The 18,167-nt window shown below is 43.3% G+C and overlaps 1 protein-coding gene across 11 annotated transcripts in view; it reads right to left on the bottom strand.

Annotated features, from left to right (window-relative positions):
* The window catches only part of PLEKHA5 (pleckstrin homology domain containing A5), a 1,381,245-nt gene that overhangs the window by 629,827 nt on the left and 733,251 nt on the right, over positions 1–18,167 (bottom strand). For all 11 annotated transcript variants that reach the window (XM_078674042.1, XM_078674045.1, XM_078674034.1 and 8 more), the window contains one exon: positions 14,008–14,080. In XM_078674042.1, the coding sequence (XP_078530168.1) occupies positions 14,008–14,080 (73 nt within the window). The remainder of the gene's footprint in view (positions 1–14,007; positions 14,081–18,167) is intronic.

Genomic DNA, 18,167 nt, shown 5'->3' with positions numbered 1-18,167 from the left:
CCCAACAGCACAGGGTAGGGAGTGAGGGAACACACGTGCGCAAGTATTCGACTAGGGTCCACAGTGCAGGGGTACGGAGGGAGGGGACGTGCACTGGATGTGAGTCAGGAGCTCTTATGGGGGTTTACGCCACTTAAAACCCGCCCAGCCCGAAAGCCTTGATCGTACCTCTGGTAGCCACACTTCCCTCGGTGAAGTGTGGCTGGGCGAAGCGCCTTCCTGTTGGCCTCCTGGCTTGTCGGAATCTGCTCCCGTTGACCTGCTACGTACAGCGCTCCTCTCTCCTTCCTCGTCTCTGACCGTCGCCTCGGTTCCCCTCCGTTCTCTCTCCTCCGGTCTAGTCTCCGCCTCCGTCCTCCGATGTTCTCTCTCTTCCGGGCTCGCCTCTACCTCCGTCCTCCAATGTTCTTTCTCCTCCACCTCCTGACTCTGCTCCGCTCCGCCTTCGTCGTCTCTCCTCCGCTCCCGCCTCTCCTCTGCCTCTGCTCTCCAACTCCGCTCCCTTTCGCACTTGTCCTCCTCTTCACCTCGCCTGCCGTCTCTCTCACCTCCGTCGCCTCAGAGTGTAAAACACACCTGGTATGAGTCTCGGGCGGCCTTTACCTGGTATGAGGGGGTGTGCCCTGTGACGTTGTCTTGTTCTAACTCCGCCCAATTAAAGAAGCAGGGCTCGCCACTTTCTTCCGTGTCCGTGTCGTCCAGGACGTCTGTGTCTCTCCAGGCCCCTGTATGCTGGTCAAAAAGAGGTGAGACAGGTAAGCCTGGCGGTCCCAAGTCCTCCCCGTTACAAGGTGTCAATTTTAATTATTGCTAGGAACCCATCTGCATAGTGCCTAATCTCGGGAGTAGACCAGAGACGTCTCCAATATAAGATTGGACGCAGTCGTGCTCGATCGCTAACAGTTCTTCTCCCGAGATCAAGACTAAGCGGGATTAATGGGGTGCTCTGGGGAAGTCCCGTAATTCCCCTAAGAAACCTGTTCTCTACTATCTGTAGGGAGGTGAGCTTTTAAAAGCCCCACAGTTCTGCCCCATATAGGGCGGACCCTATTGCCTTACCATCATATACAGCAAGGACAGGTTTTATGGGCTTCGTTTTTGATCTTTTATGCTCCACCCGTAGAGCCCCCGAAATCTGCACATGTTTTAGGACCGCTTTTTCTATATGGCGGGACCAGCCCTGGTTGGTTGCTATTTGTACTCCTAAATAGGTGAACTCCCTGACTATCTCAAGCTCAATGTTATTCATATATATCCTAGGGCAAGGTTTACATCCTCGAGAGAAAGCCATTAACTTGGTCTTGCCTACATTAACCTCAAGACCATGCTCCAGGCAGAACTCATCGAAGATATTTAAAGCACGCTGTAGCCCAGCGGGAGTCTTAGACATTATTAACGTATCGTCAGCGAACATCAGGATCGGAACCCTGAGGCCCGCTAACGAAGGAGCGTCCACGCTGGCATTCAACATCCTGCCCACTATCCCGTTGATATATAATGTAAAAAGCACGGGTGCCATTGCACAACCTTGACGAACCCCTCGTTCCACCGGAAAGTCGATGGAAGATTGGCCGTCCAGCCCCCATTGGACTTTAGCGAAATTGCTCTCGTGTAACCTCATGATTAGGGTGAGCAATTCTGCTGGAATACCTATCTTGTTTAAAACTGACCAGAGCTTACTTCTTGGAACTAAATCAAATGCAGCCCGCAAGTCGACAAAGGCGACATACAGGCTGCCCCTACCAAGAAGTACCGTACCCCAGCGCAACATTGTAAATCGAAACACCTGGTCTACAGTGCTGGTGGCCCTCCGGAAGCCTGCCTGAAAAGGGGAAAGAGAATTAGTCTCATCCACCCATTCCATAAGTTTGTTTACCACCATCTTCCCAATCACTTTTTGGATAGTGGCAATCAAACTTATTGGCCTATAATTGGCCGGAAGGGATCGATCTCCCTTTTTATGTATCGGTATAATAATGGCCCCCTTCCATTGGTCTGGGACTAACGCACCTTTTGCAATGGCATTCCCCAACAGGAACACATACCTGACCCATCTATTTTTATCATGTTTAAAAACATCCGAGGGTATCCCATCTATACCCGGGGCCCTACCCCCTTGTGCAGAACATATTGCCAGTTCTACTTCTTTTGCAGAAAACAAATTGACTCTGGGAAATACAGCTGGAATTACATCCCCGCCACCTTCTCCTTTATCTCTGCATATTGGGGCCTAAAATAGTTCACCCAAGCGGACTCTGGAACATTATCAGGTTTGATTGGGATGCCACCTCTGCCCCCACTTCACTAACTTCAAAAAAAGCCTTGAATCCTTGGCTCCAGAGGCCTCCTTTAGATCATCCCAGTACTTCTCGTCCCAGATTTTTTTTGCCAAGGAGATACTTGAGTTATATTGCTTCCTTGCTGCCCTGATTGCAGCCCTGTCCCTATTTCTAATAGCATTACCCAGGGTTAATCTAGCTACCCTACACTGTTGATTAAACCACCTAGCTGGTTTAGGGGGTGCTATACGATTTCCCTTGCACGCTCTCATAAAATGCGGTCTTAAAAGAGCGAAAAGGTTGTTATGGATATCAGTAATTGCCCTGGATCCTGGGACTATAGAACTTGCTAATTCCATGGCGGCGAGAGCATTATCCACCTCAGAACCAATATAGTCCATAGACACTACATTCACCAGGACAGATGGCCATTTCACTCTGCGCATATCGTTTGACATGTCCGGGGGCAAACCATCACTTGCCTTGAAGTGGAAATGGGCAGACTTCCACCATGTGTGAGACACACAGAGGCGGTTGTGATCACGTTCTATCCTACCCTTAATTTCCATATCACAAACCCCCTGCCAGAGGTTAAGACTACATATAACAATCTATCCTACTTCTGTTGTGACCGTTATCAAATGTACACACTCCCTCCTTATCTCCTTTTGTTCTCCCATTAAGGGCCCTCATCCCATGTTCCAAACACATAGCATTTAGGAGAAGTATATCCTTCGTCCAGCGTTTGACAGGGGCTAGGTTCAAAGAAGGGACTCCCCAGAGATTGTCTTCCTCCTGCCCCAAAGGGTCTTTAGTACTATCTAGGGGTTCAAAAGTCCTATTCAGATCCCCAGCTATTATTACTCGATTTCCAAGGGACTTAGTTTGCAAAAAGGTGGATAGGGCCTCTAAGGTGGCTGAACTCCCAGTGTTGGAGCCTCTAGCGTAGACATTATACAAATCTATCGCCCCCCACTTTTCAGAGGAGATTCGCAACATTAAAATGTCTCTGCAACCCAAATCCCACATTTTCATCGTAATATCCATGCTCTGTCTAATCCAAACTGTGAGGCCTCCCTTGGGTCTACCCCTGGGACCTCTACTTGCAGGAATTGAGAAGTTTAAATAACCTGGAAGGTAAATAGGGTCACAAGCCCATGTCTCCTGAAACAAACACAGTTCATACCCATTGATAAAATCAATCCAAGGTTGTAATGTCAACTTGCTCCCCAAGCCTGCAATGTATAAAACTCCCCACAACAAGTCCATCCCTGCATACTGTTTTTATAGAGCTGGATATAGGGGGGTTCACAGGGTCATCATCACGCTCTCCCCAGTTTTGGTCATTGTCCAGAATGTTTTGCTCCACACCATGAGAGTCAGTAATACTTAATGGAAGTAGTTCCCTACTCCCCAGTTTTGGACCTAGGTCCCCAATAGGTGCCACATCGAATACAATCTTATCACCAGTAATCGCTTCATTTAGCACAACATTAACATTCAATTCAGGGACATCCAGGTTCCAGCATGAATTCCAACAAAATGTTCCTCCCCAACTATTCCAATAGTCAGACTTTGGTCAACAGCCCCATCCCAAACATTGCATACCTTCCAAAGAATTATAATTTGGGCCATTGCTATGGGTTTGCCATTGCAATGGAGTAATAGATGGAGCAACCTCCACCAACGAAAAATTATTGGAGCAGCTTAAATTCCTAGGCACACCTACTTGGGCACAGATTTGCCTTGGGTAAAAAAAAATGTAAGGTCCACGATGACAATTCCACCACTACTTGTTCCCCAGCCCTGCCTTGTTATCCAACCAGCCACCCTGGGGTCTTGAAAGTTAATAATACAATCCCCCCCGAGTTTTTGGGAGTATAACCAATCCAATCAGTCCTTCTTACCCCTATTATCAGCCCGTCCACTTCCCCTGGTAGTGGTCTGTTCACCCTTAACCAGTGCATTACCTTGTTTTTGAGCATCTGGAAGGTTTCCCTTTGTCCAACTAGAAGAGATGGTACATTTGTAAGGACCGCAACGTAGGGATAAGAATCCGGGGTAAGATTCATAGGGGGTATCTTTTGAGGAGGCTTCATTGGATGGGATGGAGGTTGTATAGTAGCTGGGACAACGGGACGAGATATAGGGATATTTAATGTTGGCTGGGGATTAGTACGTGGAACATTACTTAACCTGGAATCGTTGTTAGCCACTGTTCCAACATTATGGTGGGTTTTAGGAATGCTTGATGTGGGCTGGAGATTATTAGGAAAAGAAGTGCTACCCTGCAGACATTCTTTATTTTTGCCCATGGGCACCAGGTCTGGGACCTTAGTTGTTTTTTTCCCTGAACTAGTAGCCGGGCAGGCTGACACTGCAGGTTTAGTCAATTTGCTTGGTCCCTATTTCAGGGATCCATTTGTAATTCTTGCTGTAGGAGACTTTATCTCGATGATAGGCACGTTTTTTTCCTTTCCAATGGTTTCCTGACACTTGCTACTCTCATTTAACCTAGATTGGGATTTGATTAGAGACTTTGTACTGAAAAAATTATCAAGGGTGGCCTGCTCCAAATGATCCAAGCGACTAATTATCTTGTTAACTTGGTCCTCTATGGGTGCCAAAAGGGACCTTAATAGCTTTTCCTGCTCAGGTATCAGTGGATGTATTGAAGGAGCGTTCACAACTAACCCATTCCCCTGGGAGTCATTAGTGGTAAGGCTTGGACTCACTACAAGAACATTTCCCCCCTCTTTTAATGGGTCACCACTTTCGCTGACCATACTATGCTCCTTTCGTATGGACAGAGAATTTTTCGCGACTTTCCTGACTTTAGTTGGAGGTTTAGAGGAATAACATTTCCTCGGAGCGGTACTCCTCTTTCTTTTCGCGCATGATTTTAAAATAAGCGCACTATTGGACACACTAGATTCAGCTATACAGTTCGGGGAGTCAATAAGATTTACAGAAGGAGTCGTAGACGGAGTGGAAATCTCCGATCCCAAATTAGAAACACCCTCGGTTTCCGAGATTAAAAGAGGTAGTTTAAGTACTTCAGACACAACAGGCAGGGTTATGGACGACAAGGGGGTGACCAATGCCGGGAAGGCTTGCGGTAAACGTTTATCCGCAGAATTCTTAAGAATCTCAATAGACAGCCTACGCTCGGCGCTTTTCTCTGCTAAAGTAATTTCCTTATCAATATCCTGAGTAACACGGTTAAAAAATGTATCTAGTGGGCCAAGGATGGTTAGTCCACCCTCAGCCTGGGTTGGGACCAAGCTTGTGCTATTTTGTGATAAGGACATTATTTACAACCCCCCACAGCGAGACTTAATACTTTTGTCAAAATGACTCAATATTACACATATTAAAAAGAGTCTGTACAAGCCCACAAGCTAACAAAGACAATTACTTAGCCCTGGGTGTCAATAAGGTGGCCCAGCCCGGCCTCCTCCGGCCCCTGACGGCCACAGACGGTCCCGCCCTTGTCCCGGGCTTCTCCCGGGCACGCTCCCGCGCTGCGGGACACGGCTGCTACAGTTATACAATCCAAATAATAAGGAGGAGGAGCCTGCAGGGAGAGCGTCCCAGGTGGTGGCGGTTGGGGATTGCGGGCGCTCCTGGGACTTGTAGTCCTGCGCCGCAACAAGCTCGCAGCCCTGCACAGTCAACCTCCTACAGGTAGCCCCACACGAAGCGAGACCCGCGCAGCGGGTTCCGCGAGCAGTTAGGTTGAAGGCGGGGGTAAAAACAGCAGTCCAGGGTCCCAGCTTGAGGCAAAAGCTATGATATATTAATCCTTCTGTATCTGTTATACCAAATTAGCCTATCACACTTGGCATCTTATTATTGACTGTCATTTGTTTCTTAAGTTAAGCAAATGGGATCTGTGTCCATTGTATCGTTGCTGTGAAACTTCCAACAGTAAAACTGCAACTGAGCTATCATTAGGAAAGGAGAAGATATCATTTTAAAGTGCTTTACACTTTTTGTGGCTATATCATTTGAAAAGCACTTTTTGATCTTTGAATTCACATCGTCAATTTAGCCCCTAGTAGGCACACTAAAATATACTCAATTTGTTTAACACATTTGTTCAAATTGTGAGAAAATATAATAAAAATAACTATACCATAAAGCATTTTGATGTACAATGCTTGTATTTGACTGCAAGTCTCTGCAATAATTCTCCTTTTACAGGAAGGCCATAAAGTATGCACCAGCTACACATAGGGATTGGTTTCATGATTTTCTTTCATGCACAAATATGTTTTTCAAAGTCATATGTGGCTCACGAGGTCTAACAATCGGGAAGGAAATGATAATCTCTTTCCAGAATTATAATTAGTCACTAAGAGGTTTTAAAACCTAAAAGTGAGACCAGTCAGACATCACACTTCAATCACATCAACTACAGTTTAGAAATCATTAGAGGGGTTAAAAAATATTTTCACCAGATACACTGTTAAAATACCTTGATTGGGTACCTAGGACATTGAGTTTTCACTCATCCTGGCTCTTTTTATAGTCAATATAAATGTAAGCAACTTGAGGTCGACTATATTTCCAGGTAAGAACAAACTAGATTGTTGGGTGCCTAATCAATAAATTATGAAATGTGTTATGTATAAAGCAATGCATCTCTCAGACCGTAGGTCAATGGATTTTACCACTACATATACCTACTCCAGTGTGACTGTTTACAGTTGTTCGGTTTAAGATTTTGTATTGTATTTCTATGTTTACATTTGTCAGTGTAATTCAGAAGTGATTCTAAATCGTTGATGGACTCAACAAGTCATAATTTGTGCACTCGGTCACTCATCTTTGTATTCATCCATCTCGTGACTCATTCTTGCATTCACCAATGTAAACAACCAGAGTAAAACACACAAACTCAAGAACATATGCATGGCAGGCATATGCTTAAAATAACAAATAAAATCAAATATAGCAGGAGGTGACAGTCTTGCAATGGTACTGTAAACCAGTAGCGGCTGGCATGAATTGGGAGGGGATGTAAAAAAAGAAAAAATTAATTAACCTTCTCACCGCTCTCCTGCTCTCTCCAACGTCGTCTCAGTCTCTCCTCTGCGGGACTGGAACAGAAAGCAGCCAGGCTTCCTCCCCATAGCCAATCACAACACTGCAATGCAACGGTTTGATTGGTCTGAGCACCGTGGTTCGGTGCTCAGCCAGTGAATGGGGGCCTGGGCATGTTCTCCAGTCAGGCTGTAATACAGCCTGCATGGAGAACATGCGAAGTGCGTATGACTGTTAGACCGGCCCGAGAGGGCTGGCTAAACAGTCATGTGCACTTAGGAGTGGGCAAACAAATCCTCTCCTGCTCTGAGAGCAGAGCAGCACCACCAGCCCTGCAAAGCTCCCCAGCAGGAACAAATACAATGATAATAAACCTTGAGTTATTATCATTGTATTTGTTCTTTCTTTCAATGCTTTGCAGCAGTGGGGCAACTCTCCTCCGCCTTAGCAGAGGAGCTGCCACTGCTGTATACAGGGTTTCACTGTTTTATAGTTTCAGCATGGCCACCATAATTTGAACCAGCAAGTTGGCCATCTCTGAATGGTGAAACAATGATTCACTACAGACAGTGACATTCCCTTGATGGTCAGCTCGTTTAGAGGCTCAGGTAGCACAGGATGTGGTGCACTGCAGATGAAAGGAGTGACAAGCTTCCGGCCAATTAGCACGGTCTTTGGAGCCGTAATATGCTCTAAAAATAAAAAGAGAAGGCAATAAAATAAAAACAATCAATAAAAAGAGAAAATGGAAAACTAAAGAACATTCCCACCCGACCTGGCATCAAAGCACTCATTTTCATGCAGATGTGCATATGTTGTCACTCACAGGGCAAAAGAGCCAACAACTAAAGTGGGGGTGACCATTTGCTCTATAATGTATGCTGTCATAGATAGAAATGGAGTAAATGACACTCATACAGACGAATGGCAGTAGAGGGCTGACGTTAAGGTATGTAAATACATTTATATCTATAGACATGAAGGATTCCTTGCAAAAGCCGGTTGCATCCACCTCACAAGTCCGGTGCGAGTTACGGATGCTAGGACCCGTCTATAATCAAAGGAAAAATTGCATCCCAGTCCAGGACGTAAAATGCTCGCACAGTAAGATTGCGGTCTCAGATCACAGGTTTTATTACTGGAAATGCGTTTCGACCTTGCAGCTTTTTCAAAACAAAGAAAAGACTGCAAGGTGGAAACGCTTTGCAGTAATGCAACCTTTGATCTGAGAATGTAATCCTGGAGTTCAAGTATTTTGTGTCCTGCACTAGGGACACATTCTTTCCTTTGAAATGGATAGACATCTATATATTTTGAATGATTTTTTATTAAAAAAAAAAGATCCTGGCAGACAATTTGGGATTGAGTATATGTCCAGGTAGGAACAGACTAGATTGGTAGGTGGCAAATGAATACATTATGACTGTCTAATGCAAGGTATCTCCTGACCCAAGGTCAACGCATTCTACCACTCCATAGGCCTACTCTAGTATTTGTTCTCCTTTTGAAACCTGAGGTTGCCCAAAACTAGTAATACTTCCCCTGCTCTATGGTGTATGGTGGCATAGATGGAAATAGAGTAGATGACACCCATACAGACCATTTGCAGTAGAGGGTTGGCTGAAAGCTCATCAACAGATATACATCTATATATTTTGAGTGGTTTTGAGTGACTTTTTTATTACAAGATCCTGGCAGACAACTAATCCTGTTAGACCTTCTGAAGAATTATTGCAGTGCAAACATTCCATAGCTAGAATTTGCCAAAGGGGTTGTCAAGCACCAAAATCCTTGCCTACAAATGTAACCTGTGATATTCCATGTAAAAAAGTGCATGTCAGCAGGCTTTAACATAGTGCAATAACAATCGACCTTTAAAGGCCAACGGGGTTTAACACTCCAGTTTCATGAAAAATACTGCCTTGGCATGAATTGTTTTTAATAAGCACATCAGACATCCGGCATCTGAAATAACCTTTCCCAATTAACAAATGATTGCTAGTCGCATTAACCAACACAGATCTACTGCTTTAATTTATTTATTTATTTTATTTTATTGAATTTGTATTGCGCTCAGCTACCCATAAAGGGTTTCCCGGCGCCAGGGACAGCCTAAAGAAAGAAAGATAGGTAGTTGCTGAAACAGGAAAAGCAAAAAACATTTGACCAACTAAAACAGAAAAGTTTTTAGCTTTTTACGAAAAGCCAGAAGATTGGTCTCCGTTTTGAGCGTCAACGGAAGAGCATTCCACATCTTCGGCCCCAAATGGGCAAAAGAGCGGCCTCCCATTTTTGTCAAGCGAATTCTAGGAATTACAAAATTGGCTTGATTTGATGACCTAAGGGGACGATTTGGCTGGTATGGCCGGACAAGATTGTGCAAGTATGTGGGAGCGGAACCCTGACGGATTTTAAACATAAGGCACAGTTTTAAAAGCTACACGGTCAGCAATTTTTAACCAATGAAGGTCACATAGGGCTTGTGTTGCAGACATTCTACGTGGAACATTGCACAAAAGGCGGGCAGCTGAGTTCTGCACAACCTGGAGTATATTCATTGTGGCTCTATCAGCTCCCAGATAGAGCACATTGCCGTAGTCGATACGGGACATTACAAGAGCCTGGACAACAGTTCGACGAGTAGACTCAGGCAGCATCCAAAGGATCTTCCGCAACCAGCGTAGAGTATTAAAGCAGATTGCAGCGACCTTAGTTGCCTGTTGACGCATCGAAGTTTCTCGTCGATTAGAAAGCCGAGGTTACGAACAACTGGCACGGGGGTAGGCAGTGGACCCATGTCACTGGGCCAGTGTCTAGAACCCCACAGATCTTTATGTTTGCCAAGTACGATAACCTCGGTCTTATCACCATTGAGTTTTAGCAAGTTAACCTGCATCCAGGCTGCAACCCGAGAAAGGCCGATTTTAAGGGCAGAGGTGTCCTGAGACCTACTGTCAGACAGGGAGAACACGATCTGCGTATCGTCTGCATAGGAGTAAATAGACAGACCGGCGTCCTCTACAATCGTAGCAAGGGGTCTGATGTAAATATTGAACAACAGAGGGCTCAATATAGACCCCTGCGGAACGCCGTAAGCAGATGAACAGATCGCCGATTCAGCTTTGGTTGAAAATACCTGAAAGGTACGCTCATTAAGAAATGAAGCCACCCAGGCAAGCGCAGATCCTGCAACACCAAGGGAGTGAAGGGACTCTAGAAGAATGGAATGCGACACGGTATCAAAAGCCGCGCTTAAATCTAATAGTATAAGCGCAAAGGTCTCACCACTATCAATACCGTGTCGGAGTCGCTCAGTCACCCCCAGGAGTGCGGATTCGGTGGAATAATTGGCGCGAAAGCCTGATTGGGATGGATGGAGATATCCCGTATTTTCAACAAATTCGTTTAGCTGAAAGTTGACATGACGTTCTAGTATCTTAGAACAAGCTGGCAGCAGGGATATAGGCCTGAAGTTGGCCAGGTTAGTAATGTCCATACCAGATTTCTTCTGTAGGGGAACGACCATGGCGTGTTTCCATTCCTGTTCCATCCGAGATTCACTGAGAGAGATGTTAAGTAACCTCATTAGGAATCTACGTGGTTCAAGGTCAAGTTGTTTCAATATCCTCATAGGGACAGGGTCCCGAGGAGATCCTGACCTGATGCTTTTCAGGCACAACAGGAAGGAAACATCATCAAATAATTTCCAGTTGTGCAGAAACTCAGTGGGAGGGACAGAGACATTACAGCAAGAGCCAGATAGGAAGGGATCAATAGGGGGTGGAAGGGAAATTAAGGATTGGTGAATGTCTTGAACCTTCGATATAAAAAAGTCCGCAATAGCATTACAATGTTTACCATCTAAAGCCGGCAACACAGGAACAGTGTCAGCACCTGTAAGTTTATTGACAGTAGCAAAAAGAGTCCGAGGACAATTTTGCACTGCAGTGATAGTAGAGGTAATGTAAGCTGCCTTGGCCCGTTTACAGTTGGCATGATAAGCTTTTAGCTCATCCTTGTAAATCAGTTTAGAGGGAATGGAATAGAATCTTCTCCACTTCCTCTCCAAGGTTTTACATTTAGCACATTGGATTTTTAACTCATCCGAGTACCAAGGTGCTGGGGGACGCAAAGATCGAAATTTACTGCCTGAACAAGGGGCATGCACAGATACTGCATCTGTTAGCCACCTAGTAATTGGGGCATTCAAATTCTGCTCAATATTATTGAGAGAAGGAATAGTCTTCGTCAGATGCAGATTAAAAGTGGCTATATCGATTTTGTCCCATCGATAAGAGGGTTTTGTTTCCTCTACATAAACATTGGCTGTATAAAGACCGGGCGGTAACACAAAGTGTACGGCATAATGATCGGACCACACCAGCGGGCGTGCCAGATGAGAGCACTCAAATGGAAGAGTGGAAATAACTGGGTCCAAAAGGTGACCGGCAATATGAGTAGCTCCAGTATTGCAAAGTTTGAGATTAAAAACCTCTAAGTCAGAAAGAAGAGATTTTGTAAGGGAATTATTAACATCATCTAGATGAATATTTAAATCACCAAGTATGGTGAGATTATTTGATTTCAGGAGTATTATTTAATCATAATGTTTCCCAAAAGGCGACTATCAAGTATGCGATAATAAATTATAAATGTTGAAAATTACAATGGTCAAAACAATAAAAAAAATACATCCTAAGCGGGCCTAACAAGGATCATCATAGTGCGTACCTTCTATCCCTAAGGTTTGTTCGAGTGGGTCCTAACACCAAACTCTAGCCTGCTATGGTAATCTGTGAAATTCCAAGTAACATACCTACCTACAGGCATAAGCACACTAATAGCTATCTACCAATAAATGCATATTGCCTTTGCCACGTGATTGGGACAGTAATTAGAGTAGGCCCAATAGCTCTATTATATTTTTCATAATATGGGGAAAAACGTATGAAACCCAACCAACATCATTTTTCCCAATAAACCAGTAAGACTTATAGCTTATTGGCTTGACACCATTAACCAACGCAGACCTACTGAAATATGCGCATGCTAGCAACAATGAGAAATATGTACAAAAATACAAGTAGAAATACAATTTCTATCCTTCTCAAAGGGTCCGACAAGGATTATCCGCGTTAACTTTTTCTACCCCCAGGGTTTGTCAGAGGGGCTGACCAACATCAAAACATTAGCCTACAATGGTAATTTGTACGATTTGACATAACAAAGTACCCATAAACTGCCAGTAGTACAGAGTGATGACTGTCCTGCATTAAAGGCACACTGGCTTCAAAAAAAGCGTTTAACAATAAATAAGCCATGCCTACTGCCTTTCTTATAATAAACTGATAAGACTGATGGATATAACTTTCCCTAGTGTACCAATCAGGCCTTTAACCTTTACCATTGGCTTGTCATCAAAACCAACACAGACCTACTGTACTGAGCATACACTTACCCACAGGGAAACCATCAGGAATAAAGTCCAAAAATTACAAATGTATACAAAATTGCATGTGGAAAATCTCTCCTCTCTCCTAAGAGTGCCTGACAAGGAATATAGCAGGGCAAATCTTCTACCCCAGTCAGAGGGGCTAACCAACCCCCCTAACCCTTGCCACACATGGTAATCTGGGAGATTCCATGTAAAAATAGCTCTCTGTAGGCTTTAGCCCCGTCGCTGCGGGGGTAATTCCCCCATGGCGCAGGAGGTCGAGCACGGCGCCGCGGTGCTCGTGACGAGCCCAGCTCATCACGTGTCCAGGTCCAAACTGGGAACCAAAACCGGCCCTGAAAAAAGTGCTCGGCCGCGCCGCTCCATCCCCCCCCCCCCCCCCGGGGCGTTGGGGGTGCCGCTAAGCTCTTATGCTGCAAAAACGACCATGTAACAAAAACGGCCCACAGGGGCCCAAAACCTGCCCCCACCCGTGTGGCGCACTGGGAAATTGTCCGGTGTCGCTACAGCCAGTCCGGCCCAACATAAGTCACAGTGGAGCTGTGCTCATGACGAGCTGGGCTCGTCACAACTCCACCCACTGATTAATTTTCCCGCACAGGCGGGTAATCAATCACGCGTGGGCGAAGCGCAACCGTTATGACGAGCCCAGCTCATCATGAGCTAACCTCCACTGTGACTCATAACGAGCTGGGCTCGTCATGAGCACCGAAGGAGTGAACACAGAATAATAACAAATCACCCTTAAATGCCAACTTGACTTTAATGCATGCTTTGCACTATAAATGTGTCAGACCTATTGCTACGTTTTCAAACTAAGCAGATATGAACTTGATCATCCGCTTGACCAACTCAACCCTGCTGAATCGTGCATAAACTTTCCCACAAGTACAGTACGAGAACTCTTGTGCAGTAAAGGTAGACAACGTAAGACCAATCAAATGATTCTCATAGGAATCAACTGGGGTGGGGGTGCAGGGAGGGGATTCCTAAGACCCCGCATGTTTAACTAGTACTTCCGAAAGCTTTTTTCTGTAGACCATATAATGTATGGTGACAGCTGCGCTGTCAACCAGATCCCAAAAGAATGAATGAGTGATTAGAGTGCTGGTGGAAATATGGGATGTCCCTACAACAGACACTTTTATTGCTCCCCTAGAAACGATAGCCCTAGTTTGTTATTACACTGAATTTCAAATAATGTTTTTTTGCTAGCACTCTTACCTCTATAATAAAACAGGCAAAGATCGGAAAGCACAAACCACCGTTTCTTCCACAGTTTCATCCCAGAGCCATCCTGTAAGAAAATAAAACGTAAGCAAGCATTCACCAAAAACTTTGCAAGATCACTTCTGCGGGTGGGTAGCTGTCAAACCTAAATATCTTAATTATAGTTTACACATCAAATAGCTATGCTAATCTGGTCATATATGTACTACAGGCCACTTGAAAAAAACATGATGTGCGGCTGTTGCATTTTCCACTTAGTTATGGAACTCGTGCACTTGCTACAACTTGTTCTGATATCTGCTGCGTAATTTACAAACCCCAACAAAATAACTGCTTAGTGCATGTAGTGTGGCACAGTAGCAAACATTTTGCAAAGATTAAATGGCTACCTTTAAGTTGCTGATTGGTGTATTCAGATATTAAGTTGGCACCAACGAAGTGAAGCATTTTCCCAGCCATTATTAATGTCCCCAAGGGATGTTATTCATGTCCCCAAGGGATGTTCTAGGTGTGTGTTTTGTTTGCAGCACCAGAAAATCCTTTCATATTTAAATATAAATGAAATATTTAAATACAATTCAATTAGGGCTGCAATCAATATTTCCTCTTTGTGGTGAAACTGTTTTGTTTTATTATTCATGCAAAAATTATATTGCACCGCAGACACTGTTCATAAAACAGCAGTTTCGAGAGAACACTCTCATAACAAATATTCTAAACATTTTGCTTCCCTTCTTAAGACCTGATGTGTTCAAAGTGGCGAATAGTGAGACAACCCAATTTTACATAAGAAATTTACAATTCTATTCTGCAAGTCTGTTTTTAAAGTTAAAGAGGTGCTTCAAGAGCTCTGTCATGTGGATGCAGAGTAAAATTGGAAAAAAGGAGTGTGCTTTAAATTCAGCTCCGCCGGCAAAGATACACTTGTAACGCGGAGTCCAGGCCAAAATCCGCCAAAAGGCTGAGTGACGGAGTTTTTCCTTGCATGCGGCTCACCAACGGGAAGTTGGCAAGCATGAGTGAGAATTGCCGTCCCCTAGCGCCATTTTGAGGAACTATGAGGGCACCAAGGAGATTTTCTCAACACGGACGGTGGCAACCATTTGCAGCGAATGTGCAATGCAGGCATCCTTTCCTTGGGCACAGCACTGCGCGTTTCGTAGAAGTTATTTTCTACTGGGAAGGAGAAAGGAGACTAATTAATTGGAGTTCTAGTGCTCCCATAAAAACGAAACTATTTGTTGCTGTTGTGTAACGTTTTGCATATGAGCTTTTGGGCCTGAATACTTTTACTTCACAGGAAACCTTTGGCATTTTGCAAAGCACAGGGATGCCTTTTGCATCGATGTGGGCTAACAAAAGGGCGACATAATTCTTCCATCGAATGTGTCCCATAATTTGTTTTACCTTTCTGCAAAAAGAATCTGCCTTGCTATATGGTTTTATCCTCCTGTGTTGCATAATTCCAGTGGCCATCCATATGTATATAAAATGTAAAAGCCTTTGGACGGCTACGCATATGTTTACGCATCTCAATGCTCATTTAGTGTACAAATATGGTAACGTTGTCAGCCAACATTTAGTAGACCCTGGGCTTTTCTTACTAGCATACCTTGAAAGGGAGTCCCTCAAGCCATAGTTAGGCTGTCTGGCACAGGGAGATAGGCCTTATTAGACCTTTTGGTCTGGTTTTCGCTTATCTGCATTCTCCTGAAGGAGTTACTTTTCAGGTCTCCCCTACAGACAAGCTTTTAGCTTATTCCTGTTGAAAGACCTTTTGTGGACCATACAAAAAAACTTACAGTGGGCTTTGTGCAAACCCACTGGTTGGCTTTCTTGTTGCACTCATTTGTTTGCGCCTTATTTGATGGATTTCTTTCCTCCTCTTAGGTTTGTCCCTCCATGAATGGTTCTTTACCATCCTTTTGACTAAAGGAAAATACTTTTTTATTTAGTACTTCCTACAAGAGCATGTGTCTTGTAGCTCTCTCACTCATGTGCTGCTTAACCATCACCTTCTCATCCCACTTTCAGTGTTGCTCTTCCCAACCCGCCCCCTCGTCTGTAGATACACAGCAACAGATATATATTTTTGTCAGGATTTGATTAAAGTGCAGTCTTTATTGAGGTGGTTTTGATAGATATCACACATCCCACATGCTGCATTAAAGCCCAGGAGAAAGCACAAAGGCAGAATTTATGGTGCTGGGAGAAAGGCAGGTTACTGTATTCATTTAGCTGGCCTTTGAGGCAGCAGGTGTACTTAGCATGACTGAAAAGGAGCTATCCGTGCTCCATGTGCTGCTGCTGAAAACCAAGAGACTGTAGCATTTTGGCATTTCTATCAATGTACAAGTCCGGTATAAAGTAAAGTAGGCCTTATTGAGTGTTTTCCATTAAGTTCTACACTTCCTTTTTTTAATTTTAATTCTTTGAAGAGTAGTTTTGTGAAAAGTTGCCATTTGCTTTTGAGTAATTAGATTTTTTTTCTCTTACCTTCTGTTGTAATAGTTCCTAAAAACAAGCATCTAGCAAAGCCATAGGATTGGCACTTGCACTATTAAAGCAAAACCTACTTACTTTGTCTATGCTTGCTTTGTGACTTGCAAACAAGTTTAGAAAGACTTTTTTTTAAAGTGTATTTTTATTGAGAGTTCATAGACATAAATAGAAGACAGACATTTCATATGAAATTCTAACATATTTGGGGGACACAACAATTGATGTAACTGTAGAGTATAAAAATGTTATCAAAACACTATTTAAATACAAATTTAGAAGTACTCGATAGTGCAGTCACAGTTCCTATGGTCATTTTCATTGAAGTGCAAGGTGCTGATTCAAATACGTACATTTTTAAGAAAAATCCTAAACCTTCCGCAAATTATAATCAAGATCTTGTTTAAGTAAAGCGCAAAGAGATACCAAAGGACCTAAGATTCAAACATGATAGTGCAGTCACAGTTCCTATATTCAAAAGGAAAATTATTTTCATTAAAGTGTGAATCAAGTACATACATTAATAAAAAATCCTATATGTTCCGCAGGTTATGATCAAGATCTTATTTTAAGTAAAGTGCAAAGAGATACCAAAGGACTTAAGATTCGAACACACTCCAGTACTACTTATATTTTCTCACTGCTCCTGATCTTAATGCATATTTCTTTTCCATCCCTTGTATTTTAGACAATTTTACTCTCCATGCATTGAAAGTAGGTACTTTGTCAGTTTTCCAGAGTTGCAGGATTAAAGATCTTGCTATTAGAGCTGCAATGAATACACTTTCGGCGTGCGTAGAGATGGCACAAGAGCAGCCCAGAATTGCCATAGATTCATTAAGTGAGATTTGGGGGTCTATTATACATCTGAGGTATTTCTCAATCTCCTCCCACAGATTCTGGATTCTTGGGCATTCCCACATATTCCTTGGATATGTGTCCAAGTGTTTTTCTCTGCACAGCGGAAACATTTATCTTCTATTTGCGGGTATATATTATGGAGGAAAGAGGGTGTTCTATAAATCAACCATTTTGAGTAATATTGCATACGTTTAAAGTTTGCTCCTCGAAATATAACTGCATTGAATTTATTTAATTTATTCCAGGTTGGCTTACTAATCTGTATGCCTTCCCTCCCCATCTATCCCTGATCTTTTCATATAACAGAAGAGAATTGTTCTCGTCAAAACTTTTAAACCAGATACTGACCTTCCGTTGTATGGGGCTGTTAAGGGCTTTGCTTGTGCTGTATTTATAACACAGTTTTTCTATATCTAACTTTTCCAGTGTAGCATTTAATCTAATAAAAGACCGTTATAAAATTATATTAGAATGTTGAAGCCCTGTCTCGATCTCTTCCCATGTTTTCCAGTAATTCCCCTTAATATAATCCTGGATCTTATCATACCCGTTTTCTTCCCACAATCTTAATGTATTTCTATCCAAAATACCCATTACTCCTGTGTGTATGTTCGCAAGTCTGGTTGAATTATTAATTCTTAGAATATCATAATATGCCAGAAGCTGTTTTTGTTTAAGTAGCCATTGTAAGGTCTTATAGCGTACTTTCTTAGGGTACTTGGTCACTCTTGAAGGATCAATGATATTGTATTCCCTTAAAATCTTTTTCATAAAAAAATTATCTACTTCTTGAG

Source organism: Lissotriton helveticus, chromosome 1_1, assembly GCF_964261635.1.
Source record: "Lissotriton helveticus chromosome 1_1, aLisHel1.1, whole genome shotgun sequence".
Classification (NCBI taxonomy): domain Eukaryota; kingdom Metazoa; phylum Chordata; class Amphibia; order Caudata; family Salamandridae; genus Lissotriton; species Lissotriton helveticus.
Note: the sequence above shows the minus strand (reverse complement) of the source record. Positions and strands in the feature narration are given on the sequence as shown.